Raw genomic sequence first — 27,349 nt, forward strand, 5'->3', positions numbered from 1 at the left:
CGTGATTGTTATTTAAATTATTAGGGGGAAAGTGAAATTTATGAAATATTTTAAGGAGGGGGCGAAAGGTATGACAGTTTTTGAACCCTGAGGTGTGGAACGATTTCCACTGGGATTTGGTATTGGAATTGTGCGTTATTGAGATATAAAAAAAAAAATCAGATAAGTAAGTCGAATTAGATTAATAATGATTAATTTTAACATTTTGGTTAGTTTCTTGAAAATGAACGTTGGAGCGGCTGGAGACTAAACATCTGCGAGGTGATCTGATTGAGGTGTACAATGCTTTGAATGGGTTTTCAACGCCGATATATGATGGGCTTCTTCCACTTGCTTAGATTACTAACCTGAGTGGGCATAAATTCAAATAGAGGATAGACAGTTGTAGAATAGATGTGCGGAAATTTACCTTTAGCCAGTGGATGGTTAATTGCTGGAACAAATTTCCATCTGGCGTTGATAGTCTAAATAAATTCAAGGTGGAACTGGACAAACTTTTAGATGGAATGGATGTGTGAAATTGTTTTTTTTTGGCTGATGCTACATAAGCTCATAATCTTGCTTTCTTTTATCACTTGTCCCCATTAGTACTGCTACTATATCATGTTATAGAACTGTATGTAAGTACATTTCCGGTAAACCAACCAAGAAAATGTCAAATGACTTTTTTTTTGGTTAATTACCAAAAACATCAACTTCTAAATGATTTTGTAGTTAACGTTGTTTGACACTAAATGCTCGAATTTGAAAAATTGAAATTGAAACTTTGAAAATTTGAACAAATCAGTTATTATTTTAGTAGTTCGGAATTATTATTAGGCCTATGGTGCAATGAAGCCCGAGGCTTTTGCTGCACCAGCCAAAAAAAAAAAAAAAAAAAATTCTGAGTTACCCTAAGAGAAAGAGAAAGAAAGAAAAACAAACAAGAAGTAGAAGGGAATTACCAATAAAGAGAAGAATGCTGATATCCGGCTCAGAACCCTAGTGCGCCAAGCCCACACGAGATGTGTGAGCCTCTGGGGTAATAATAACTGTCGAAAATTTATTTTGCGTGGCTATTTTTATTTTGTACATTTGCTTTTACACCTTACACACCTTTTTTATATTTTATTCTGTAACGACACTCGTTTGTCTTGAAAGGTTATAATGATAAAAAAAAAAAAAAAAGACTGACCGATTTGATTAGCCTTTCATCATCATCAGCCATTTTCAATCCACTGCAGGATGAAGGCCTCTCCAGCAACTTTCCAGTTCCTTCTGTTTTGAGCACTGGCCATCCATTTACTACTCAAAAACTCATGAATTTCATCTATCCCTGAATTTCATCTTCCGCCTTTGTCTTCCAGGTTTTCTTCTAGCTCCTCTTGGGTACCATTCTGTTATTTTCTTAGTCCATGTGTTATCATGTCTTCGAGCTATGTGTCCTGCCCAAGACCATTTTAGTTCTTTAGTTTTGATAAGAATGTCCTTTACTTGAGTTTGCTGCCTAATCCATGTGTTTCTCTTCTTATCTAACAGTCTGAGTCCCATTATAATTCGTTCCATTCTTCGCTGTGTAGTTCTTAGCTTCTCTTCCATTCTTTTGGTGAGTGCCCAAGTTTCACTTCCATAAGTCATGGTGGGGAGTATACATTGATTCATTATTTTACGTTTCAGACAAACTGGGATATTGCTCTTCAGTATGTGACTATATTTCCTGAATGCTATCCATTCAAAATTTATTCTTCTCTTGACTTCCAGCCATTTATCATTATTACAGCTAATAACTTGTCCCAGATAAGTATATGACTCCACCTTTTCAATTACTGCTCCTTCAATCATTATTTCCCTTTCCGTGGCATACTTGTTCATCATTACTTTTGTTTTAGCCATATTCATCTTTAGTCCAAAATCCTTACTAACTGTGCATAACTGATTAAGATTTTCCTCTAATTCTTTGGGATCGTGGCTTATGACCACAATGTCATCTGCAAATCGTAAATGGTTTAGGTACTCTCCGTTCACATTGACTCCTTTCTGCGACCAGTCTAATCTTCTGAAAGCTTCCTCAAGGGCAGCAGTAAACAGCTTCGGAGATATTGTGTCTCCTTGTCGAACTCCTTTCTCGATTTTAAATTTGCTACTGTCTTTGTCTAGTCTAATAAAGGATGTAGCACTCTCATATATTTTCTTCAAAATCATAATATATGGAGTATCTATGCCTTGTCTTTCCATTGCCCGAAACATTGCCTTATGCTGTATGGAGTCAAACGCCTTTTCATAATCCACAAATGCCAGGCATAATGGTGTTTTATATTCATTTGCTTTCTCCATTAGCTGTGATATTACGTGAAGGTGATCCATAGTTGAGAATCCTGTCCTAAAGCCAGCTTGCTCTTTCGGTTGATTCTCATCAAGTATTCTTTCTAATCTGTTAGTAATGACCCTTGTGAACAACTTGTAGATATGGGATAACAAGCTAATTGGTCTATAATTTCCAATTTCTGATTTATCTCCTTTCTTATGCAGCAAAACTATGATTGCATTATTCCACTGCTTAGGCATCACACCTTTTCTAATGCACTTTGTGAAGAGCCTTGCCAGTTTTTGTGTTATGTCTCTTCCTCCCAATTTTAACAACTCTACAGTAACTTCATCTTCCCCCGAGGCTTTCCGATTCTTCATTTTCTTCAATGCATGTTCTACGTCATCAGGAAGAATATCGGGTATGTCGTATGTGTTGCTACTTTGCAATCCATGTTCCCCACTGCTGGTATCATTCCCTCGCTCCTTGTATAATTCTCTATAGTAGTCTTCTGCTATTTGAATTATGCCGCCTTTACAATGTGTAATCCTTCCAATCCAATTGCAAGTAGCAAACACAGTTCCCCAAAACAAGGGGCCAGGAATTGGGGCTCTATGTGAATCAAACAGTGGTAACAGATTGAAGAAGTTCTTTCCCAGTTGCATAAAAAAAAAAAAAAAACAACTGTACACTGTGGCATAGTAACAATTTCAGAAAGACAGCTAGTGATTTTTTTTTTTTTTTTTTTATTAGAAACCTAGTATGCTCTGAGATTCAATTATTCATTTTAGGATGTTATATGAACTCAACCTTTTATTTAAAGGCTGTGCAAACATTTTATTGCACTTTTTTGTATATTTTAAAGTTTAATTTAAAAAAATGAAATATAAACATTCACTTTTTTGAAATGAAATTTTATAGTTTTGAAAATAATGTAGTGCTACTAAATGCTACTATACCATTTAAATTATTTTGTGCCTTTTATTTGGTCAGGATTAATTTCTTTTATAGTGTTTGGTTTCAGCAATCTTATTGTAGTTAGTTGTGTTATATATCATTTTATGATCTAGAAAAATAATTCAATAATGTTCTCTGATTCCTTGTTTATTATTATTTATAATACCAAAAACAAATATTTTTAACAGTTTTTTTCTTCATATATTTTCTTTCTCAAATTTGGAAATAAAACAATATCCTGCACTGTACATTATTTTTTACCAGTTTTCTATAAATAATGATGTCGAATTTTCACTGTTCCTTTTGAATTTACTGGAGCTGAAATAATTACCACGCAATTATAGTTAATGGCAGGAAAGTAATTCATCTTCATTTTGTAGTTATCTTCTATACATTGGACAAAATGTGGGGAGGGGTAGGGGAGTAGAAGATAAATAGGACTAAACCTAATATGGGACATCATGTCATTTGACTATATGATATGTGTTCATGGCCTAATTATCATTTTGCATAGATAGAATGTTTACACTGTCTGCCTGAAATAAGCTAACTACTGCATTAGTTGAAAAGGTTTAAAGTATCCACTGGTCCTCTCCAAATCAATGGCAGGTGTTTATGTATGGTAATAAGCAGTAGTGGGGGGAGGACTTACCAGAGATTATTTGCTTGGCACCTAATGGATGCCATTGTTGTTTTTTATATATATTTCGGTGATGCTGATGAAGGTATATCAAGTTAAATGTCCAAATTTGTAGATGATACAAAGATTGGCAGGGTTGTTAATGACAGCATGTTACTACAATAGGATCTAGAAAAGTTAGGCAGATGGCATGAAAAGTGGCACCTGGAGGATTTAACATCTGACAAATGCAAAGTACTGCTACCCATATGTAGTACTTTGACAAATGTATTAACCAACCATGCAGTACTACACTCAGGGTAGTTGGAGAAGAAAAAAGACCTTGGGGTGATTGTGCAGTCAGATATGAAATTTTCTGAGTAGTGCAAAGTGGCTGCCAGAGCAGCTCATGGGGCTTTGTTAATGATATCCAAGAATTTTGCTAGCAGGGATAAGGAGGTGATTATTCTTCTGTATAAGGCACTGGTCAGGCCACATCTTGAGTACGGCATACAGGTCTGGAGGCCTCATTTTAGGAAGGATGTAGAGCTGCTCGAACGAGTACAAAGAAAGGCAGTGAGATTGGATTGTTGAGGGGGAACAAAGGGTGCTCTTACCAAGAAACGATTTGGTTCTGCAAATTGCGGTGTCTGGACACTAGGCACCTGCGAGGTGATCTGATTGAAGTGTTGTTTAAGGCTTTGAATGGCTTGAGCAAGCTCAGTGCTGATGGAATTCTTCCTCTTGCTCAGATTATGCATGGATCGGTGGGGGGGACATAAATTCAAATTGAGGAAGGACGATTGCAGAATAAATATGTGGAAATTTGTCTTAATTGCTGGAACAAACTTCCATCTGTCATTGTGGAAGTTGATAGCTTAAATAAATTCAAGGAAGAACTAGATAAACTTGGAGGGAATGGATAGGTGAATTGGGAAGAGTGTTTTTTTTTTTTTTTTTGCCTGATGCTGTATAATCTTTCTTTCTTGCATCACAGGCCACTGCTAATGTTAATATCTCTTGCTTTTTGAATTAGGTGGAACTTACAAACTGATCCAGCATCCTGCAATTGTAATTTGCTTCTTCTCCCCACAGGATGAGTTATGGGCAATATATCTGCATCAACAGATTTCTGTAATTAAGATCGGTGTACATTTCTTTGCAAATTAATATATTTCAGGGGGAGGGTATAATAGATGAGTGAGAAAATTGCATGCAGCACAAGAAATTTCAAACAACAAGAAATGGGATAAACTATGTATGCAGTATATAATATATATATATGTGTATATATATATATATATATATATATGCTGTATGCAATTTTGCGGAAAATAATTGAATTTCTTCAATTATTATCCACTTTTTTTTGTATATATTGTTTGGATATATTATGTGATATTTGTTGGATATTGCTTATGTAGCCACTTATGTTTGCAATCGTCTTTTTTTTTTTCTTTCTTTCTCTAAACATTATTTTTACAGTTTTATTTCTAATGAGCTCTAGTTGCATTTCATTGATCATACTGCCATCTATAATCTGTTTAGTTTTTGTTATGAACTTCATTTCTTTCTTTTTGGTAACAATTTGATTTAGGGTGAGTGCTTAAGCTATTCTGTTCTTATTGTTACTGCATTAGGTCCTCTGTGATGTGATTTATTGCTTCGGTGGGCTGCATTTCAGTTAATGTATGTCTCTTGCTGTTGTGGTAATTTGCATTATGTTTGAAATGAGTACTGTTCGAGGCTGTTGTATCCAGTGTCCCACTGATGAGATTGGATGCAATGGTCATCTATTTTGTTCCTTTGTTTGATTGTCCTCTATCTATTTTCTTTTGTGGTTGGTTTATGGTATTTTTAGTGATCTTTTTTGGCATACCTTTTAGGCTTCTGTACGGTCATGTGGCACCAGTTTAAATATACTATTTATTGATTTATAACTTTGGCTGTGTTTCCCCTATACTTAATATTTTTCAAAATTTTTAGATATATTTTCCTTCCACTTACTCTCCATTTCTACCTCTGTCTTCATTGTTTATTTGTTTCTTCGCTCATTTTGTGCTTTTTTTTATATTGCTTCTGTGTGTGTGTGTGTGCGTGTGTGCGTGCGTGCGCGCGCGCGCACGTGTGCACACACACACACACCCCGATGAGCCAAAATATTATGACCACGTACCTAATATGAGCAGATCCTCCTGTAAGGTCCATGGTTGAGACGCCGCAGAGCCTTCACTCACCTCGAGCATTGATGAAACATGGTTGTGCAACACCTCGCTGGGGATTCATGGGTTTCCCCTCCTCAGATCACTTTTGGTAGGTACTAACCATGGCTGACTGTGAGCATCCCACCAGCCGTGCCGTTTTGGATATGCTCTGACCCAGTCATCTGGCCATTACAATTTGGCCTTTGTCAAACTCGCTTAAGTCTGCCTTTCTCATCTGAAGAACAAGAGTAACACTGATTAATGGAACTCAGTATCAGGTGTTTTTTATACCGTGTCTTGACCTGCGTTGTAGTTCACCTGCAGTTGCTTAGATTTGCATAACGACTCGCTGATCATAATGTTTTTGCTCATTGGTGTGTGTGTGTGTGTGTATATATATATATATATATATACACCCTGTATATATTGCATAAAACAAATGTAAAAATTAATGTAAATACACATGTAAATAAAGGAATTTAATCCACAAGTTAACACAAACTACAGAAATTTAACATAATTTCATCGAACCAACAACAAACCACCATAATAGGCATTGGCTTGAAAATCGGGAACTTCGGCCAATGTGACATCAGCACACAGTGAAATGCTAATGCGACTGTGCCATAAAAATAACCATACATAAAAACAAATTAAAAGCGGGAAATTCCCTTTTCGACTCTACGACCTATACTGGACCACATTAAGTAAGTAGTTGTAGTATAACAATATAAAATGCTTACCCGTTGGGCTTTGTGTATTCTCTCACAGTTGCTGAAGAGATTGTAAAAAATTAACTAATTCATAATTAATACTACTTTAGCTAACAATAATTAAGAAAATTAATATAAACATAAGTCCTTAGTATCCAAATTAAATAAAATAGCAAAGCTGTGATAGATACAAACAGAAATGAGTAAGTATAAAAGCATACATCGAATGGGCTGTTAATCCACTCAAAGCCCCCGATGAAGTAGGGGATTGACGGCCACGTGATGTAAAGCAAAAATGTATAAATATTATTATATAGTTATAAAATAGTATTGATAATTACCTATTGCTACAGATACATAAAAAATTTTCATCAGTAATTATCATGAAAATTTCTTTAGCAATACGCAATAAGTTTCTAAATCCTAAATGTATAGGCCATGTGAATTTAAGATAGCCAATACCTATATGTAAAAAACACCAGTATTTAAGAAAATCGAACTATTGTAAATGTGTATATATATATATATATATATATATATACAGGGTGTCTCAAAAATACACGGCATAACTTTAGGAATGAGTTCCTCATATGTAGACAATAAAAATATTTTATATCAACATAGTTCCGGAAATACTTGGTTCCTGAGTTATTAACCGAAATGTCTTATCTCCCGCTGGTGATTTCCTTCATCACAAGGTACTGACAGAATATGGTGGTTTTCCATTCCGACCATGGACATAAAGTGCATATCCGACCAAGCGGATATGCACTTTATGTATGGTTTGGTGGACGTTTGTACCACGAAAGGTTCCCAGAATGAAGATGTCCAGACAGGAAAACGTTTGACGGTATCCATCGCTACCTTTGTGAACATGGGACCTTTACACCTCATGCTGCTGACAGAGGATGACCAAGATCTACGACTCCTGAAGTAGAGGGGTGGACCAATTGCCTAGCCTCCACGCTCACCTGATTTAAACCCACTAGATTTATTTTTGTGGGGCCATTTAAATTCATTGGTGTATTCGACTCCGGTAGCTGATGTGGAAACTCTCCGCAATCGAATTGTGACAGGTTGTGAGACAATACGAAACATGCCAGGAATTTGGCATCGTCTTCGCGAGTCCATGAGACGTTGATGTGAGGTCTGTATTCAGGCAGAAGGTGGACATTTTGAACAATTACTATAAGGTGATGTGAACAGTTAAGTGTCATAGACAGACCTTCAAAACTCGGAAACCAAGCATTTCCGGAACTATGTTGATATTAAATATTTTTATTGTCTCCACTTGAACTACTTTTTACAAAAAAACTGCAATGATGATGATTAGGAAAGTTCCTTCAAACAAAGTTGTGGCATGCATAGTTCTGTTATCTTTTACACAAGAGAGTAGTGTTTATAATTTGTTATGCAATTTAAATAATTTTATTTAAATTGCATAACAAATTACATTTTATAAAATTAGCAATTAATTCACAGTGTTAATGTGAGTTGGCTATTGCAGCTGTTTCTCAGGGAACTAATAGAAGAAGAAACATTCTGAACACTGAGAAGTGATTATTGTGAAAAGATAAGTTTCGGTTTATGCCTGCCTCATTTTCCAAACATTACTACTCCATACAATTATTGTTTTATTTATTTATTTTTTTTACAGAATGATTCCTCACATTGAAGAGCCATGGGAAAATTTAATGTTGCAGTGACATCTATATCCAGGGATAAACTGAAGTATATGAGCAAGAATCTTTTCAGAAGGTGTATGGAATACTTCAGCATCTCTTTTAAATATGATAAAGTCAGCATTAATGTACCATATTTTTGCTGTTGTGCTATTTCTGGAATTGACTGACTGACTGACAGTGAAAAAATTGGTGAGCAATGTGCTCCGATACTAGCACAGAGGTCTTGGCTCAGTCCTGAGAAAATGTCTCTGTACTTATATACTGGAATCTTTCACCCTGTTCATCTTCACCAAAACCCAAGTTATCAAAAATAATAATGTAATACTGAAGTAGTGAATGAAAAAGTAATGTAGCAGTGAATGTAATAAGCATATTTTAAGACATTTTGGCATTCCAAACTTTTGAACTATTCTTTCATTACACCTGGGTGGAACAATACTTCTATCAGTTGTTTATAATTTCCTTTTATTACCTAAAAACTTGTGAACAAAGAAGTAGTGGGAAATTATTCAAGAAAGCAAGCTTATATAGCATAGGCATCAGCCCAAAAAAAATAAAAAAATAAAAAAATAACACACATATGCACTTCACCCATCTTTACCTTTGAAGAATTTGTCTGGTTCTTCCTTGAATTTATTCAAACCATCCACTTCTACATCAACAGATGGAAGCCTATTCCAACACTCAACCACTTGCTGGCTGGGTGCCTCTGTAGCCAGGTGGGCAGGAGCAGCAGTGCGTAGCACACGTTTCTTGATTAGACTGGGGTTGGACCTGTGACCACCAAATACGGAGGATGCAGAAAGGTCAGGGAATGACCACCACATATCCCCGGAGCAATATGGCCTTAGTTGCTAATGCTCCTAAAAACCAAATAACAAGGAAACTAACAAACCTGCTGGCTGGTGGCAAACTTCCGTACATTTATCCTGCAACCATCCTTCCTCCACTTAAATGTATGCCTCCCTACTGTGTAATGTCAAGCAAGAGGAAGAATGCCATTCACATTCTGACTGCACAATTCTTTTTTATTCTTTACCACCTTGGTATAGTATCGCAGAGTTGGCATGTTTCTATGGGGTTACTTCTACCAATATGCAGTAGTTTGTATTTGTCAATGTTAAACTTCAGTTGCCACTTCTCAGCCCATCTACCCAACTTTTCTAGATTCTGTTGGAGCAGCATAGTTATTACTGTCATTAAGAACCTTGCCAACCTTTGTATCATCTGTAAACTTGGACATTAAGCCTGATATACCTTCATCAATACCATTGATATATATACAAAACCACAACAGGCCCCAACATCAAATCCCGGGGGACTCCACTAATAACATTAGTCCATGAAAAGCAGTGTCCATTGATTACCACTCTCTGTCGTCTCCCATCCAACCAACCTTTCATCCATTGTAGCAGCTTGCTCTTAATGCCATACTTCCTCAATTTGTACATGGGACGCTCTGGGGAGATGCCTAGTGGCACGTCCACACCCACCAGAAAATGTTCACCAGCTGAAGATGGTGCTGACAGAGGAATGGACGATGTTACTGCAAGAACTTATCAACAACATTGTTCTAAGTATGGACAGGTGGTGCAAAACCTGCATCGACATTAGGGGTGGCCATATCTCCTACTGATGACCATCTCTTCCCTTTGTTCCATCTTTGGCAGTAATGCATCTGTATCATGGCAGCCAGTGCTATGTTGCCATTTTTGAATAAAGTCCCTCTGTACCGTTTTGTTTCCGTTGTTGTATTTCTGTATCTCACGAGGTTCCTTTGGTATGCTTTTCCCTTATCCAGGCCACTCCTATGAGAAGTTACATGTGAAAACCTCACTGGTCCTTAAATTTTGCACACCAGTGTAGATGCAAAATACTCATTCAGTTTGTCAGCTATCTGAGCAGAATCATCAACATTCGAACCATCGATATCAAGTGGATCAATGTGATTCATCCCCTTCCTTCTGGAGTTTACATAAGTAAAGAAGCGTTTACTGTTTTTCTTTGCATCCTTTGAAAAGATTTCTTGTAATCTGCCTTTGCTTGCCGAACCTCCTTTGTGATTTGATTACAGACTATCTTATATCTACCGTAGGTATCTGTGTCTATAAAGGGATGCTGTACAGGTTAAAAAAAAAGGCCTTTTAACTTTTAAAAAAATAGGTTAAAAATGGCTTTCTTATATACATACATACATACATATATATATATATATATATTTATACGTTTAATTGTAGATTGTTACCGATTATTGGTGTTTTTCATATAAGTATTAGTGTTCATACAAATTTGTAATCAAGTTAACCTAGTTTGGTTATCTTCATTCCATATGGCCTATACATTTTGAGTTAAGATAAAAAGTATAATGCTAAAAGATAATGATTTTTCATAACATTTTACTAATGAAAACATTTTATCTGTAGCAAGATAATTATTAAATCTTAATTTATAAATTAAATTTATAAATTTATACAGAAATTAAGATTTAATAATTATCTTGCTACAGATAAAATGTTTTCATTAGTAAAATGTTATGAAAAATCATTATCTTTTAGCATTATACTTTTTATCTTAACTCAAAATGTATAGGCCATATGGAATGAAGATAACCAAACTAGGTTAACTTGATTACAAATTTTTATGAACACTAATACTTATATGAAAAACACCAATAATCAGTAACAATCTACAATTAAACGAATATATACTGGCGCGTATAATGTATAATTGGCCTATGGCAAAAATACAATGGCATTAACGCAGCACAGAAGAACTCGCAAATCTAAAAGAATACATACATATAAACGTAATAACCACATTATATATATATATATATATATATATATATATATATATATATATATATACACAAGGTGTTTCAAAAATATTGGTACAAACGTTTAGGGGAGGTAGGTAACATCTAAAGGAATGTGAATTGCATAGGAACCCATAACCGGAAACGTCACGGGAAAGTAGTAGTAGAGGCACAAGAAGCAGAAATGACACAAGACAGTAATTAGTGGCAAACAGTTATTTGACATAATATTACAATGGAGTACGAGATGGATGCATTTCATGATGTTACAACAGATACTCGAAGGTTCCGCCATAAGATGCGATGCATGCGTGACACCGATGCAGCATGGATAGGCAGACACGGTCAAACACACCTGGAGTTTCTTTGACAGTAGCAGTAGCGCAGATGAGTCTCTCATACGAGATCCATTTCGGTCTCCACAGGCAATTCATACACGATAGATTTGAGGGCAGAAAGAAATCAAGTCTCGATAAATCAGGTGAGCGTGGGGGCCAGGCAATGGGTCCACCATGGCCAATCCATCGACGCCCAAAATGCCTGTTGAAATGGTCACGAACACACCTTCCATAATGGGCAGGCGCCCTGTCATGTTGAAACTAAATGTTGCGTCTCACATTTGCTGGAACATCATCAAGTAACCTTGGTAGAACTTGTTCAAGAAAGATCCGATATTTAGTGGAGTTCATGCGGGATGGTAACAGGTACCAGTTGGAACTGGTACCTTCGAGGGGGGGGAAAATGCTAAATTATATTATAATTGGCATTATTTTAAATTTTATATCGGTTTTATTAATTGGATTTAAAGTGCTAAATTATATAGAGGACTATCGGCTACCGTTTATGTCTTATTATCTTTACTTCCCCATCTCTGTTGGTTTATTTTATTTTACGTTATTTTTATGTTAATTTTCGTTCTACAGTTTTTGCCATACTACTGGCTTATGTTTTATTTTATTTTGAATTATTAGATATATCTGGGCTTCATGTGGAGGATGTGCATTTTGCTGCCTCTAAAAAATAGCTTAAAATTTATTTATTTATTTTCTTATTTTAAGTTAAACTTTTAAGCCATTATTTAAATATATATATATATGTATATATACAGGGTGATTCACTACCAGTGCGACAAACTTGCAGGAGGTGTAGGGGGCACAAACATGAATCGGAATCACATAGCATTGCAGGGTCCGAAATGCCTTCGTCATGCGGTAGAGGACATTGAATGGGAGGTCGCGTGAACAGCGATCCCGCTGAAAGTCAGCATTTGCGAACTGGTTCCCGAGGCAGTAAGATGGATGAGTATTCAAACGTTGAACTGGCCAACATGCACCTCGCGTATGGAGCTGCGGACTGTAATGAGCACGCCGCTCTGCACTTGTACCAGGAATGTTTCCTGGACAGGCGAGCTCCTCATCATACGATTTTCACACGTGTGCACAGAAGGTCACGTGAGACTGGTTGTTTCACTAGAGGTACCATGAATCGAGAGCGAACGACGAGGATGCCAGACAATGAGGAGAATGTCCTTACGTCTTGCAGAAGGCAATCCGAGTACGAGTACTTGAGCTATAGGCCAATGATTGGGTATTTCCCAATCCACTGTATGGAGGATACTGTCACAAACCAAATGAGTTCATACCATCTGCAACGCGTCCAATCATTGGAGCTTGCGGATTATCCACTCCGGAGGACTTTTGCTACTTGGTTTCTTCAACAGAAACGGTTCGCAAATGCTGACTTCCAGCGGGATCGCTGTTCACGTGACCTCCCGTTCAACGTCCTCTACCGCATGACGAAGGCATTTTTGACCCTGCAATGCTATGTGATTGCGATTCGTCTTTGTGCCCCCTACACTTCCTGCAAGTTTGTCGCACTGGTAGTGAATCATGTTGTATACATATACAAATATATATATACATATACATATATATATACACATTCATATATATATATACATATATATATATACACACACACACACACACACACATGCATACACATATAAATATATACATATATATATACACACACACATGCATACACATATATAAATATATACATATATATATATATACATACACACACACACACACACACACGCATACACATATATAAATATATACCTATATATATATACACACACATACACATATATAAATATATATATATATATATATACATATATATATATATATATATACACACACACATATATATATATATACACACACACATATATATATACATACATACATATATATATATATATATATATACACAGGGTGATTCACTACCAGTGCGACAAACTTGCAGGAGGTGTAGGGGGCACAAAGACGAATCGGAATCACACAGCATTGCAGGGTCCGAAATGCCTTCGTCATGCGGTAGAGGACGTTGAACGGAAGGTCACGTGAACAGCGATCCCGCTTGAAGTCAGCATTTGCGAACCGTTTCTGTTGAAGAAACCAAGTAGCAAAAGTCCTCCGGAGTGGATAATCTGCAGGCTCCAATGATTGGACGCGTTGGAGATGGTATGAACTCATTTGGTTTGTTGACGATATCCTCCATACGGTGGATTGGGAAATACCCAATTGTTGGCCTATCGCTCGAGTACTCGTACTCGGATTGCCTTCTGCATGACGTAGGACATTCTCCTCATTGTCTGGTGTCCTCATCGTTCGCTCTCGATTCATGGTACCTCTCTTGAAACAACCAGTCTCACGTAACCTTCTGTGCACACGTGCAAAAATCGTATGATGAGGAGCATGCCTGTGCGGGAAACGTTCCTGGTACAAGCGCAGAGCGGCGCGCCTGTTACAGTCCGCAGCTCCATACGTGAGGTGCACGTCGGCCAGTTCAACGTTTGAATACTCGACCATCCTACTGCCTTGGGAACCGGTTCGCAAATGCTGACTTCCAGCGGGATCGCTGTTCACGCGACCTCCCATTCAATGTCCTCTACCGCATGACGAAGGCATTTCGGACCCTGCAATGCTATGTGATTCCGATTCATCTTTGTACCCCTTACACCTCCTGCAAGTTTGTCGCACTGGTAGTGAATCACCCTGTACATGTATATCTATATATATATGTCCTATTTTTATGAAATTTGGGATGTTTCAACAAATCTTTCAACATGAACCAAATGAAATTTCCTGCAAATCGGTACACCAGGCTTGGAGTTGTTACATACAGATATGTTACATACAGACAGATGAAGGGGCAGACAGAGTGACTGACTTGATGAAGACATTAGGTCCTTAAGCTTATATGCTAATGTACATAAAAATGGATAACATTACAAACTTCATAATTTAAAAGCATTTCTACCCATGAATCGAAAAGTATTGAACAGCAAATAATAACATGCATTAGTATATCTGCTTGTATGACTTTTTTTTTTTTTTTTTTTTATGTACCTACTCTGGAGTTAATACAAGAATAAAACCTAGTATGTACATAAACTTGATTGAATGCAAATGTTGTCTTTAGAGACCTACCTTCTGCACTCTAATTTTCCTAACTGAAGTCACTTTGAAACCAAACCTGAAAAAGTTTATAAACAATTGGTATATCCCAGTGGTTCAAATCACTTCAATATACAGTAATCACAATATAAATAATTCTTTGACAACCAATTTACACTAAGAACACAACAGTTTACTCCCACAGACACAATAAAACTTTATTGTGAATATTTTGATTGTTGTTTTCACACTGCCTGAATGACAAATCAGGGGGCACCAGTTTTATGGTCATACTATAATATCATATTGGTGCGGACACTTTGATTAGGTAAACAACAGCTGCAAGACATTCCAGCTTGACATTTTAAGTAGTAAAGACAATTAAAAAGTTGATTAACTAGAGCTGCAGGCAGAGGTGAAAGTGGTATTTGTACTGTGTCTATTGAGATTCAGTACAAGAACAATACAACATGTCTCTATTAAGATGTGTGCAGCAGCCTGAAAAGCAAGCTGTTGGGGATTTCAACCGCTTTATGGGTCATCATGGAACTAGTAAGTAATATGATTTGTATACTAAATATTTTAAGTTCATGGGTCTAAATGTGGAATATGTATGTAATAATTATTTTGTAATTAAATGTTTATTAAAATTATCAAGTTATATTTTCAAAAAAATTTTAAATTGAAATGAAACTTCCTTTACTCTCATAGACTTAAGTATAAAAGTGATGATTGATTATGACAAGGCAGATGCTTTACCCAGGCTTGATCTTTTAGCCACAATTGGATTTGAAGGTAGGTGTTAAGAAAATTTTGTTCATTGTGCTCTAGTTTTTAAATTAAGAACATGAGTTTATAATTGTAAATAAAAGGCAGAAACTTAAAACAGCATTATGGAGATAATGCTGAACATTATTGGGATTACTGGCAGGATTCTAAGGTGGATTGTAGTGAGTAATGGATATTCTTCAGATTAGTGTAAATCAGAAGTGGTCTAAGAACCAGTTTCTCTAGGATTTCTATAGTTTTGTGATGCCAAAATTTGCAGGTGATATAAAGATTGGGAGAGTTGTTAGTGATCAGTGCCAAGCAGTACTTCTTCAGGTCTTATACTTGTGGAATAGGAACCCCAAAATAACTTAAATAACTTATACACTTGGTTGGGTTAAATAAAAAAGATAGACAAAGAACAGCAGCATCTGAGAGTTTTGATATGGACGAAGATGAAGTTCTCCGAGCAGTGTAAACATGCAACCAGAAAGCTGAAGTTGTTCTATTGCACCTTTTTTTAATCTTTAGAGGTAGGGAGATCATAATCCCACTGTATAAGGCAATTGTAAGAGTGCACTTTGAATAAATACTGTGTCCAATTAGGGAGACCTAATCAAACAAAAAGACATTGAGCTTTTTAAAAGGGTCCAGATAACCCACATGGTGAGATTGATGAAAGTGTGACTGTACGAATAAAGATCTTGATTATGTGAGCTTACAGCACTTGGTAAGCTGGCACCTTAGATTAGGCCTGATTGAAATCTGTATGGCCCTGAGAGGGGATAGTAAAATGAATGAAGACTAAATTTTTACTGTTATAAAGGATTCCAGAAGTAGTAGCCATAAATTCAAATTACAGAGGAAGAGGTTTAGACTGAATTGTAGGAAGTTTTCTTTTGGCCAGCAAGTTATTGATTACAAGTTGCTTCCATGTCAGTCAAGACTGACAGTTTGAAGAAATTGGAAAGTCAACTGGATGGTTATCTGCTTGAAGAGGGAAGCACATACAGTAAACCTAGTGCATAACGTGGGCCCTATGCTGCCTGCCTAAGCATTTTTTGTAGTCTGTCTCAGCCTATAAGAATATTTCAATAGATTTTCATAAAACATGCACTTGTTAAAACGTCATAGTGTTCATGTCACAGTTGTTGCCTGTTATGTATGAAATATTGCAGATGTGAAGGTATGGCATCATATATGAGTTCTCTAACTATTGATGATTTAAAAATATTTTGTTTTCTTGTGCCAGTGTTAAACTATTATTGTATTATTTTATACTTTACTAACATAAATACAATTTAAAGTTCCAAATTAAATTTGTTTTTCATTATGTAAAAACATGTCTGGTTCCTCATCCTGTGGCTAGCAGATATACAATAATATTTTTAAATGGCCCTTCGAAATTAAAATCACTGCAGTAAACTATTTAAAATTCGGTGTCCTCATGGATTGAGAGGTGCCAGATTTCAAAAGTGTCCAGATTTTAGACAACTGTTAGGTATTACATGTAGTGGTTGAACAGTTTTAGAGGAACGTATTTCAACAAATATTAAACACAGGTAACTGAACACTTTTTTGACATCTGTAAACATTTATGACTGACTTTTGCTTCATTGGTTTTTGCAGTTAGCAGGATTTAAACTGAATGGATAATGCAATGGTCTTAATTCTCATAACAATGCCTTTGAAACGAATTTCTCTGCTATTGCAGTGCTATTAGCAGAGAGAGAGAGAGAACTTTAGCTATATTACAACTTTGAAAACTGATTTTGTACACTGCATAGCAGCTCACAACAAAACTTCTGTACAAATGTTTTGCCTGCATTTTGTCACTAGAGACCACATGATATCTTATGATGGAGAGTTAGTCCTGAAGCAGCTGACCACCAAATACAGAGGATGCAGAAAGGTCAGGGAATGACCACTGCATATCTGTAGAGCAATATGGCCTTAGTTGCTAATGCTCCTAAAAACCAAATAACAACAACAACTGAAGCAGCTGTCATAATAGCCTGATTTTCTAAGCCATTTGTTTTCAGAGTATGTTCTGCAGAACCTTTTGGCCCTCCAAAATTATCTCAAGGATTCCACAAATGTTTTGTTATTGATTTTTTATTTAATTTCTGCAATAATACTGTTGTTTCAATATATTTGGGTTCTGCAAAAGAAAAGCTGAGTTTGCAGGAGAGTTCTGCGGTTGAAAAAAGACACTGTTCTAAACAAATGGTCAAATAACCTTTTGGAGAGGCCAATATATTTGAAAATAGCAAAATATCATGACAACTCATTGCAAAAGAAAGTTTGTTCTGTTGTGAGAATTAAGACCATAGCATTATCTATGCTGGTTAATCCTGTCATAGTTCACTTGGGTCTTTTAGGATCAGATCAATTTCATTGACTGTGAGACTCCCACTACCTTTCAACAAAAATGTTTTCTTTGATTTCCTCATTTAATATTCTACAAATCTGCATTAGTTATTGAGAAAACAAAAATATTGGAACAAGTAGGAAAATGTTAAGCCTTTTCCAGTTTAATTCTAGCATAAGCAAGTGGATGTGGTCTTTGCTAAACTGGTGTTTTGTGCTGATAATTAAGCTAAGCTATACCTAAAATCTAGTTGTTACATCACAGCACATAAGGATTCCTTAATATATCATCAGTAATACATATATATTAAGAAATGTCTACTTACATGATGCGCACAATACATTAGTACACTTTTAAGAATTAATTCTTAAATATTTAGTTATTTTTTGTTGTACACTGGATTTTACTGTACATTGTTTATAAAAATATTCCCATTTGTTGAAACGTTCAAATATAATTTCTGGCACATTTTCTTCACACTGAAGGCCTTGATGCAAAGTTTCAAATGTTCTCAACATTTTGTGTTTGGACGGTTTAATGTTACCCTCATTGCCTTCGTTGCCCTCATTTTCATCCATCTCATTGTTGATATTCCCATTAGTTCTTTGAATACTCTCCAAAGTGTTGGAGTCACTCAGATATTCAGCTACTATGACATCATTATCAATTCCTAAAAATTCATCAAGAACAATTTCTTCACTGATCAAGGGACTAACAGAGATATTATGTCACCCAGAAATTAGGAATCATGAATTCCACTGTGTAATGTATAATTTATTTAGGAACGGTTGGAACACAGAATGGATGGTAGTGGCATTCTTATCAAAAGCAGCCTATGTGAAGTGAGCTTTTGCTGAGTTCGAAGTTATTTCTACCAGAATAGAATTTGTGTGGTGTGAATAAGTTGGGAGCAAAGGAGCAATGAGAGTAGGAGTAATCTACAGACCAGAAGATTGTGAAGAGTATGACGAAAGGCATTACATGCAGATGGAATGGGCAAGAAAGTGTGAATGTCTTATTATGGGTGACTTCACTCTGCCCCAGATTGATTGGAATAAGTGGGAGGAACTCACCATAGGGAAAAATTTTTCCAAATAAAGTAGATGATTATTATTTGTACCAGCATGTCAGAAATAATACTAGGGGTGAGAATATTCGTGAGCTTATTATTGCTAATGCCTTATTATTACTTATAATTTTGATCCCTTTGATGTCATCAAAGGGTCAAAATACAGGAACCATTGGCAGGTAGTGATCATGCAGATGGAATGCAGATGCAGTCCCCAGTTGGAAGACGAAGAAAGATGTTCCAGTAGTCAATGGTAAAGGCACTGGTTTTAATTTCAGAACAGGGACTTTGACAGTTCAAGGTATTATATGGCATCTAATAATTGGGCAGATTGCAAAGTGTGGGCAACTACACTTGAATTATGGAATACTTTTAAAGCAAAAATCACAGAAGCAATGAATGCTCACATTAGCATTAAGAAAATATTGCAGGAGGAGGATGCCAAAATGGATGAATGTGGAGCTGGCTGATCAAATATAGCAGAAAAATATACCCAGAGCAATGAAAAGTACTGAAGCCAACAACAGCTGCAAGTTCATTTGTAATAGTACTACAGATAAAGTTATAGAAGCCAAGGCTGCATATGAGAAAGCACTGGCTAAGAGAGCAAAGAAATGGGGGAGAGAAATTTTTCATATATCTGAATACAAGGAAAAAAAAAGTGAATCAAATCGGACCCTTGTGCACTGGGTGTGGGAAAGTCTTAGACAACCCAGCTGATGTTGCAGATGAATTGAACTGGAACTTTGCATATATTTTTACTGAAGAAAACCTTTTATGCTGAGAAGAGGCTGTGCAACTGAGGCTGTCATGTGAAATTAGTGATTTTGAAATTAAAGATGACTGTTTATTAGAAAAGATATTGAGCATAAAGGCAATTAAGGCTCCTGGAGTTCATGGAGCGTTACTTGTAATTCCAGTAATTTTGAGGTAAGATAAGAATATATTGATCCATTGAAGTTAATTGAGGGCATCTTTGAACTCAGGAGAGATTTCTCTGCATTAGAGAAGTGCCAACATATCACCAATACATAAAGTCAGTTGTAAGAGCGAAGGTTTCCTTATCAATTTTTTGTGTTTTCTTATTGACTTCTCTCTCTCTCTCTCTCTCTCTCTCTCTCTCTCTCTCTCTCACTCTCACAGCAAAAGCCTGTGGCTTTTTTGTACTATGTGGCTATTACTATATAAGGATCAAAGGTGAAATTAGTGCAATTCAATTATTGAATAATAGAGATGCTGCTACGCTTAAATTCTTGTTTTAAATTGCTTGATAATTATATGCAACAGTAAGCTTCACAAAGATTAAAAAATCACTTATTTTATGCCCAAACTTCTATAGCAAAACTATGAAAGTGAAACAAGTTGAAAGTGAAATCAGTAATGAAAGAATACTAAAATTCACATTGACATCACCACTAAAATACAAATTTTAATTTGGAACTTAAATAGTTTTGGTACAGAATACATCAGCATGGCTGCATGGGAGTTAAATGTGGCTTTGCTGGTGCCATCTTTCAGTTATTGGTAGCTGCTAACAGTAGTTTGTGTAGTTTATATATAATAATACATTATACTACTCTACTTTATTTGTGAAACAGGCTTCCCTTTTTGATGTTTCTCTTTGTGGATATTTTTTATTGTTAATAATTTAAAAAATTTTCATTTTCACATATAGGAAAAGCAAAATCTGGCTTAATGGTGCATCCCGATAAAAACCATATCATATATGGTCTTGGAAATACCGTAATCATTAGAAATATTTTAACACACAAACCATTCATGCTTGATGGTCATACTAATCGTGTTTCATGTTTGGCAGTTGCAAAAGATGGGTCTCTTATAGCATCTGGGCAAATAAATCATTTGGGTTATAAGGTAAGAATTATGTTATCTTTAAAAGTTTATGTATTAAAAAATATAATTTCATTATTTATACACACACGCACACATGTACACACAGTGCAACCTCGATATAATGTGGGTGTAGGGCGACAACTTTAATACCTGCATTATAAGTGAAGTGCTTTATAGCCGAAAAAATTTTACAATTTTTTACCTCCACGTTTTTTTAACATAAATACACTTTACTTAGTAAATAAGTATTTTATTTACTAATATTTTTATGAGTGCACAGACTAAAAGACAAAGTATTAAAGTTATATCATTCTCTTTACATTCTGCTAATACACAATATTATCGTGGACTTGCATTTTATGTATTTGTTTCGAAAATTTTATTTTCTGCAACTGATGACATTGTTTTAGTACATAATTCTTAATAGTGGTCAGATGCAATAAATGAAGATGTTCATTATCACTTTGATATTCTAACTATGCCAGTACTTCATTAATGTTTTGTCAGAAACACAACTCTGATCTTGCTGTCATTCGATTTCAGGATATCAACTGAAGGATGAGCTGGGCAGTGATCCAACAGTAACAGAGCATTTTCTTAAGATTTTTGGAAAGAAAGTGGTGTCTCACTGATGGTACAAACTTGCTTTTAAACCATGAAGCAAAACTATCACTCATCATCCAATTATTCGAGCTATCTTTATAAATCATAGGAATGATATATAAATGAGGCCACCAGACCTTTATCATTTTAGAAAGGATGTAGATTTGCTTGAGCATGTACAGAGAAGGGCAACAAGATTGGTGAGGGAATGAAGGGATCTTACCAAGAGGCTTAAGTTCTGCAAATTGCAGTGGCTGGAGACTAGGCACTTGCAAGGTGATCTGATTGAGGTGTATAAGGCCTTGAATTGGTTGAGCACACTGAATTCTGATGGGATTCTTCCATTTGTTCAGATTACAAACCTAAGGGGACATAAATTCAAATTGAGGAAAGACAGCTGTAGAATAGAATAGATGTGCGGAAATTTGCCTTTAGCAAGCAGGTGGTTAATTGCTGGAACAAACTTCCATCTGTTGTTGTGGAAGTTGATAGGTTAAATAAATTTAAGGAGGAACTGGACAAACATTTAGAGGGAATGATTGTGTGAATTTTTTTTTTTTTTTTCGGCTGGTGGTACATAAGCTCATACGCTTGCCTTTTTGCATCACATGCCACTATTACTATAAAATATTAATATGAGAACTAAATGAAGCCAATCATCTAGTTCTCATATTTATAAATGTCATTTATAAATTATTAATATTTTATAAATGACAACCAGGGACGAGGTAGTGCACTTCTTCTTCCTTGAGCAAATTTTAATTACAGGTTTTTAACAATTCCATCTTTATTTATTTTAACTTATTTTAAACTTCATTTAATTCATTTACACTTCACTACCATGTAACTAAGCAGATCAATTGAGGTGAGTACCATCAATTAAGCTCTTATTGCTATTATTAAGTCAGTTACATAAGGGTACATTAAGAAGCTCTATAAATCAGCTAAGAAAAATACCTTAAGTAAGGTGTTACTTAAGGTATTTTTGAAGTTACTTTAATTTGCTGTCCTATTTCAAATTTAGCTTTGCATTTGTTATCAGTAGAGCTGAGATAAAAATTAAAAGCTAAGAATGTATTAGTTATATTCAGATCGAGCTGCTTTCATAATAAGTTTCATTTAGAATGAGCTGCCTTTAGAATAAGATACATTTAGCCTAACAGCATAAGTGAAAATGATGCTCAATGTTCAGGGTAGTGCTTTAGCCATCGTATGTAATGCAGGACTGTTCTTCTGATGGTATGACCTCTTGTTCTGTCTCATCTGCTGGCCTCTGACCTTTTCCTCCTGTTCCTTTTTGCTGGTGTTTTCAATATGCCCAACTTCCATAGCTTTCCATGCCATTTATATAGAACGTTAAGACCACGGTGTACCTGGAGTCTTAGGTTGTACTAAAGCAGTCCTGATTTCCACTTTTAGAAACTGTAATGAGTTATAACCGTGAGTTAAGTTTGGGTATACCTGCATTCAGGCAAAGTCTCAGAGAACGTAATGAAGAAAATGAAGTTAAGTTGGGATTCCTGAAGTCTAGATGAGAAATACACCATCCAAATATTAGTGGCTATAAGTTCATCAGAAATATGGTGATAGCCCTTGGAACTAAAGGAATATCTGCTCAAACACATTGCTCAGTTACAAGATGGGGGTTAAATAATTTTGAGTTTTTAATGACAGGACCATGTAAAAGTACTTCAGGAATAGAGAAAGCCAGTCTGATCCAATAATTAGTGGCAGATTCTGCTGAAAGAGGGGGGAGAGAGAGAGAGAGAGAGAGAGAGAGAGAGAGAGAGAGAGAGAGAGAGAGAGAGAGAGAGAGAGGGAGGGAGCGAGCGCGCACACGCTATACTATCTTTTGTTGACATTGGTATCAACAAAAAAATGTGCTTTTTTTTTTTTTTTTTTTTTATGAAACCCCCAAACACGAAAGGTATCAAAACCTATAGTACTTAGTACTGTGCATGGATTGAAGGAGAAGTATGGGGGGAGGGGGATGCCGGAAACTTTGCTCTAGAGACTAAACATGGGTTTCACCACTTCAAGCCTCCAATAAGCAAAGTGGTGGTATTTCATCGGTTGATGAAAGTCATCTACCACCTAAGTGTGCTAGTCTTAGTTGTCAGTGATTAGCATTAGAAGAGGCATATGAAGCAAGAAAGCAAGCTTATGCAGCATCAGCCAAAAAAAAAACAAAAAAAACTTCCACTTCACCCACCCCTCCCGTTCATTCGAAATACCTGTCCAGCTGAGCCTTAAATTTATTTAGACCATCAATTTCCACAACAGGGGATGGAAGTCTGTTCCACCAACCAACCAACTACCCGCTGGCTAAAGGCAAATTTCCACACATCTGTCTTTCCTAGATTTCAATTTATGCCCTCTCAGGTGATTATTCTGAGCAAGAGGAAGAATCCCATCAGCATTGAGCATGCTCAAACCATTCAAGGTTTTATACACCTCTATCAGATCACCTCGCCGGTGCCTAATCTCCAGACTGTAATTTGCAAAACTTAAGCCTTTCTTCGTAAGACCAACCCTTTGTTCCATTCACTAATGTTGTTGCCCTTCTCTGTACTTGTTCCAGCAGCTCTACATTCTTCTTGAAATGAGGTCTCCAGACCTGTATACAGTACTCTAGGTGTGGCCTGACCATTGCCTTATACAAGGGAATAATCACCTCCTTATTCCCTGCTAGAAAAATTCCTATATATCATTGACAAGACACCATGAGCTACTCTTGCAGCCCATCTGCACTCTTCAGAGAACTTCATATCTGCCTGCACAATAACCCCCAGGTTCTTTTCATTCTCTACCACTGTCAGTGTAGTACAACAGAGTTGATACGTTGCTCTGGGGTTGCTGTTTCCCATATGTAGTACTTTACATTTGTCAATGTTAAACTTCATTTGCCACCTCTCAGCCCATCTGCTCAACCTTTCCAGTTCCTGTTGCAGCAGCATAGCATCAGTAGTGTCCTTAACAACCCTGCCAACCTTTGTATCGTCTGCAAACTTGGACATTAAGCTTGATATACCATCATCAATATCATTTATAAATACAGAAAACAATAATGGACCCAGCACTGAACCCTGAGGAACTCCACTAATAACATTAGTCCACGATGAGCAGTGTCCATTGATTACAACTCTCTGTCTTCTCCCTAAGCAATAACAGCTGGGTATCATGATATATTCTTTTCAGGCAGTGGTTATGTAGTAACCAGTACTAGAAAATGCTGGGAGTTTTGTTATCAGCTGGTCTGAGTTGGCACTCTGCACGTTACTGACAAGTAATGTGCAGATTGCCAACTCAGATTGGGGTTTGATTCAACATGCACCTATTCTAGCATTCAACTGGTCATAACAGTTAAAGTCATCTGGCTCTCTGTCTGCATGTGAACCTATTTAGAATTTTAAGGTTTTCTTATATTAATAAAGAGGTTACTGTAAAGAGCACTACAGTGCTGTTTTTTCTCTAAAAAATAAATAAAAACTTTATATGAAAAACTAAAATATTAAGTTTTTTCACTAACTGTGAAAGATCATAATTTCATGTCTTTACTACTTATGTTTAACAAACACATATCTAATACGGAGAAAAAGATAGTGGGCTCGCAAAAACCCATTGTTATTTTTTTTGGACATTTGGATCATTTATTTTACAAATTAAATCCTGAATTCAATTTTTGAGTATCCCGAGCCGGAACTACAGTGGGGGGGGGGGTTAGCGAGCAGGACCCCAGCCTCATGCACACTCGTACTTGACCAGTTATGTATTTTAAAATTGCTTCATTTTTGATTTAATTACAGTCAGACTTCTATTTAACAATCTTACTTGTAGAAAATTTTTTTTGAATTTCTTTTGCTAATTAAATTTAAAATTCAGTTTCTGTACAATGAAGAAAATTTCCATATAATGAATGGATTACGAGAGCCAACTTGTATGCATTGTTTCCATCTCTGGCCTTTAGACAATTAGAAAGTGCGAAGTAAGGGTCAAAGGGATTGCCATACCGTTCCGCAGTGTTAGTGGTGCTCATAAAACCTATGCAGCTACCAGTCCCACATACTGGGAAGTAGTGCTAGTCGATGTGCTTTCCATAGCCAGTCAGAAGATTAAGGCATATTCCCAACATGTATAATAGCCTCTGGTCAACCTGTGTTGTGTCAACCCCTTTACTCTGACAAGCAGTCATCTGTTTTTCAGAGAAGTGAGTGACCCACACCTTTCATTAAATTTTTCCTGTATATGCTTATGTGTTCATAGTAGCTGAGTGATTCCGACAGTTTGGACCGTATTCAAATAACTCGTAACAGTAGTGATGTTGCGGCGGGGGGGGGGGGGAAATGAGGGAACTAAGTTATTAAATAAACTTTCTGAAGATGAAATGTTGGCAGATTTCAAAGCTGTATTGAGACTTTCACTGTAAAGAAAGTGTTCCAAAATATGGCATATAATTAAAAGTTCCAATATATAGGCAATAATTAAAAAAAAAAAAAAACTGTATATCAACAATCTTGAAAAAACCAGTGCAATTTAAGGATGATTGCTAAAGAACTTGATGTGAAAATTATAAAGATCGATCATGTGTTCAGGCCATGATGGGCAGCTTGTAGCTTGTGGACGGCAGTTGCAGTTTGGAAGAATTATCCCGCTTTGGGCCAACATTTTGAATAAGAAGAATTGGGATTATTAAACTGACTTTTAAATGTGGAATTTCTTAATGATTTAGCACTGATTGACATCCTGAAGGAGCTCTGTTACCTTTCAGAAGCATTACAAAGTTAGTGTGGCGCCTACGTAGCCAGGTGGGCAGGAGCAGCAGTGCGTGGCACTTGATTAGACCGGGGTTTGAGCCCATGACCACCAAATACGGAGGATGCAGAAAGGTCAGGGTTTGACCACCGCATATCCCCGGAGCAATATGGCCTTAGTTGCTAATGCTCCTAAAAACCAAAATAACAATAACATAACAAACAACAAAGTTGCAGCATCACTATAGTAAAAGCAGATAAATTAATTTTTGAAACTATCGATGCTATTGCTAATTTGAAAAATTCTGAAAAAAAATTATGAAGCTAAAATTGAATTCAAAAGAATTTGAAGGAATCAAAATCGAAAGTAAGAATACATTTAAAAAACTACCTCGTAACAGGTTATTAAATTGCATTGTTTTATCCTTAAAGGGTCAGTTATTAATGCAACAGAGTAATTTAAAATTAAGTAAAGAAACTAATGATATCATTGACAATAAGAAATTGAAAGAAATTTTAAACATATTCTACCCTCTAGCTTGCGTGCTGTACAAGGGGTGATGATTGTAAATAGTAGTCAGTTGAATAAATAAATAAATAATACCCTGAAATGTGGAATATGGAAGAACTTTTGTCTCCATGGCAAGAGGGTGAAAGACAAATAATAAATTTAAGTTTTATAATAAAATATGAGAAATAAAAATTAAGGATTGTGGAAATTTTGTTCAAGACAGTTTATCTTTAAAATTGAGTGAAATTCTCTTTTCATTTAAAAAAATCCAGAAATATCCTTGCAACCACTGTGATTAGCAGTGCTGAAGCTATGTGAGCTTTCAGTGTAATAAATAATATTGTAATAATAAAAAGAACATCTTTGACCATTAAACAGAAGACCATTAATATTGTCAGTTTTTATAAATCTAAATGAGAAACTATTGTTTCAATTTGATCCAGATCGTTATGTGATATTTTCCTCTGTAATCATCACTCAACTATTGAGCAAAGCAATCGACAACAAATATTAATAAAGAAGTAAATTCTGTATGGCAATTTTTAGAATAAATTTTTATTGAATATTTGTGTAATAATTTTTTCATGTAATGAGTGATTTTTTTGTACCTTTTCTAGAATAGTTTGCTTTTTATGTAATGTTTGTTTTTATATTCTAGAATGTTTTTTTGATAGT

At 35.9% G+C, this 27,349-nt stretch overlaps 1 protein-coding gene across 3 annotated transcripts in view; it reads left to right on the plus strand.

The window, feature by feature from the left end:
* Positions 1–260: 260 nt before the first annotated feature.
* The window catches only part of LOC150083209 (cilia- and flagella-associated protein 52), a 494,791-nt gene continuing 467,702 nt past the window's right edge, over positions 261–27,349 (plus strand). For 2 of the 3 annotated variants that reach the window (XM_090377911.1, XM_090377913.1), the window contains exons 1-3: positions 261–620; positions 15,459–15,542; positions 20,631–20,830. In XM_090377911.1, coding sequence (XP_090234037.1) covers positions 15,476–15,542; positions 20,631–20,830 — 267 coding nt within the window. In that variant the 5' untranslated portion in view covers positions 261–620; positions 15,459–15,475. Of the gene's footprint in view, positions 621–963; positions 1,022–15,458; positions 15,543–20,630; positions 20,831–27,349 lie in introns of those variants that run through there. The other variant, XM_090377912.1, reaches the window with a different exon arrangement.

This window comes from Mastigoproctus giganteus, chromosome 7, assembly GCF_048544385.1.
Source record: "Mastigoproctus giganteus isolate SK-2022 chromosome 7, ASM4854438v1, whole genome shotgun sequence".
Lineage (NCBI taxonomy): Eukaryota > Metazoa > Arthropoda > Arachnida > Uropygi > Thelyphonidae > Mastigoproctus > Mastigoproctus giganteus.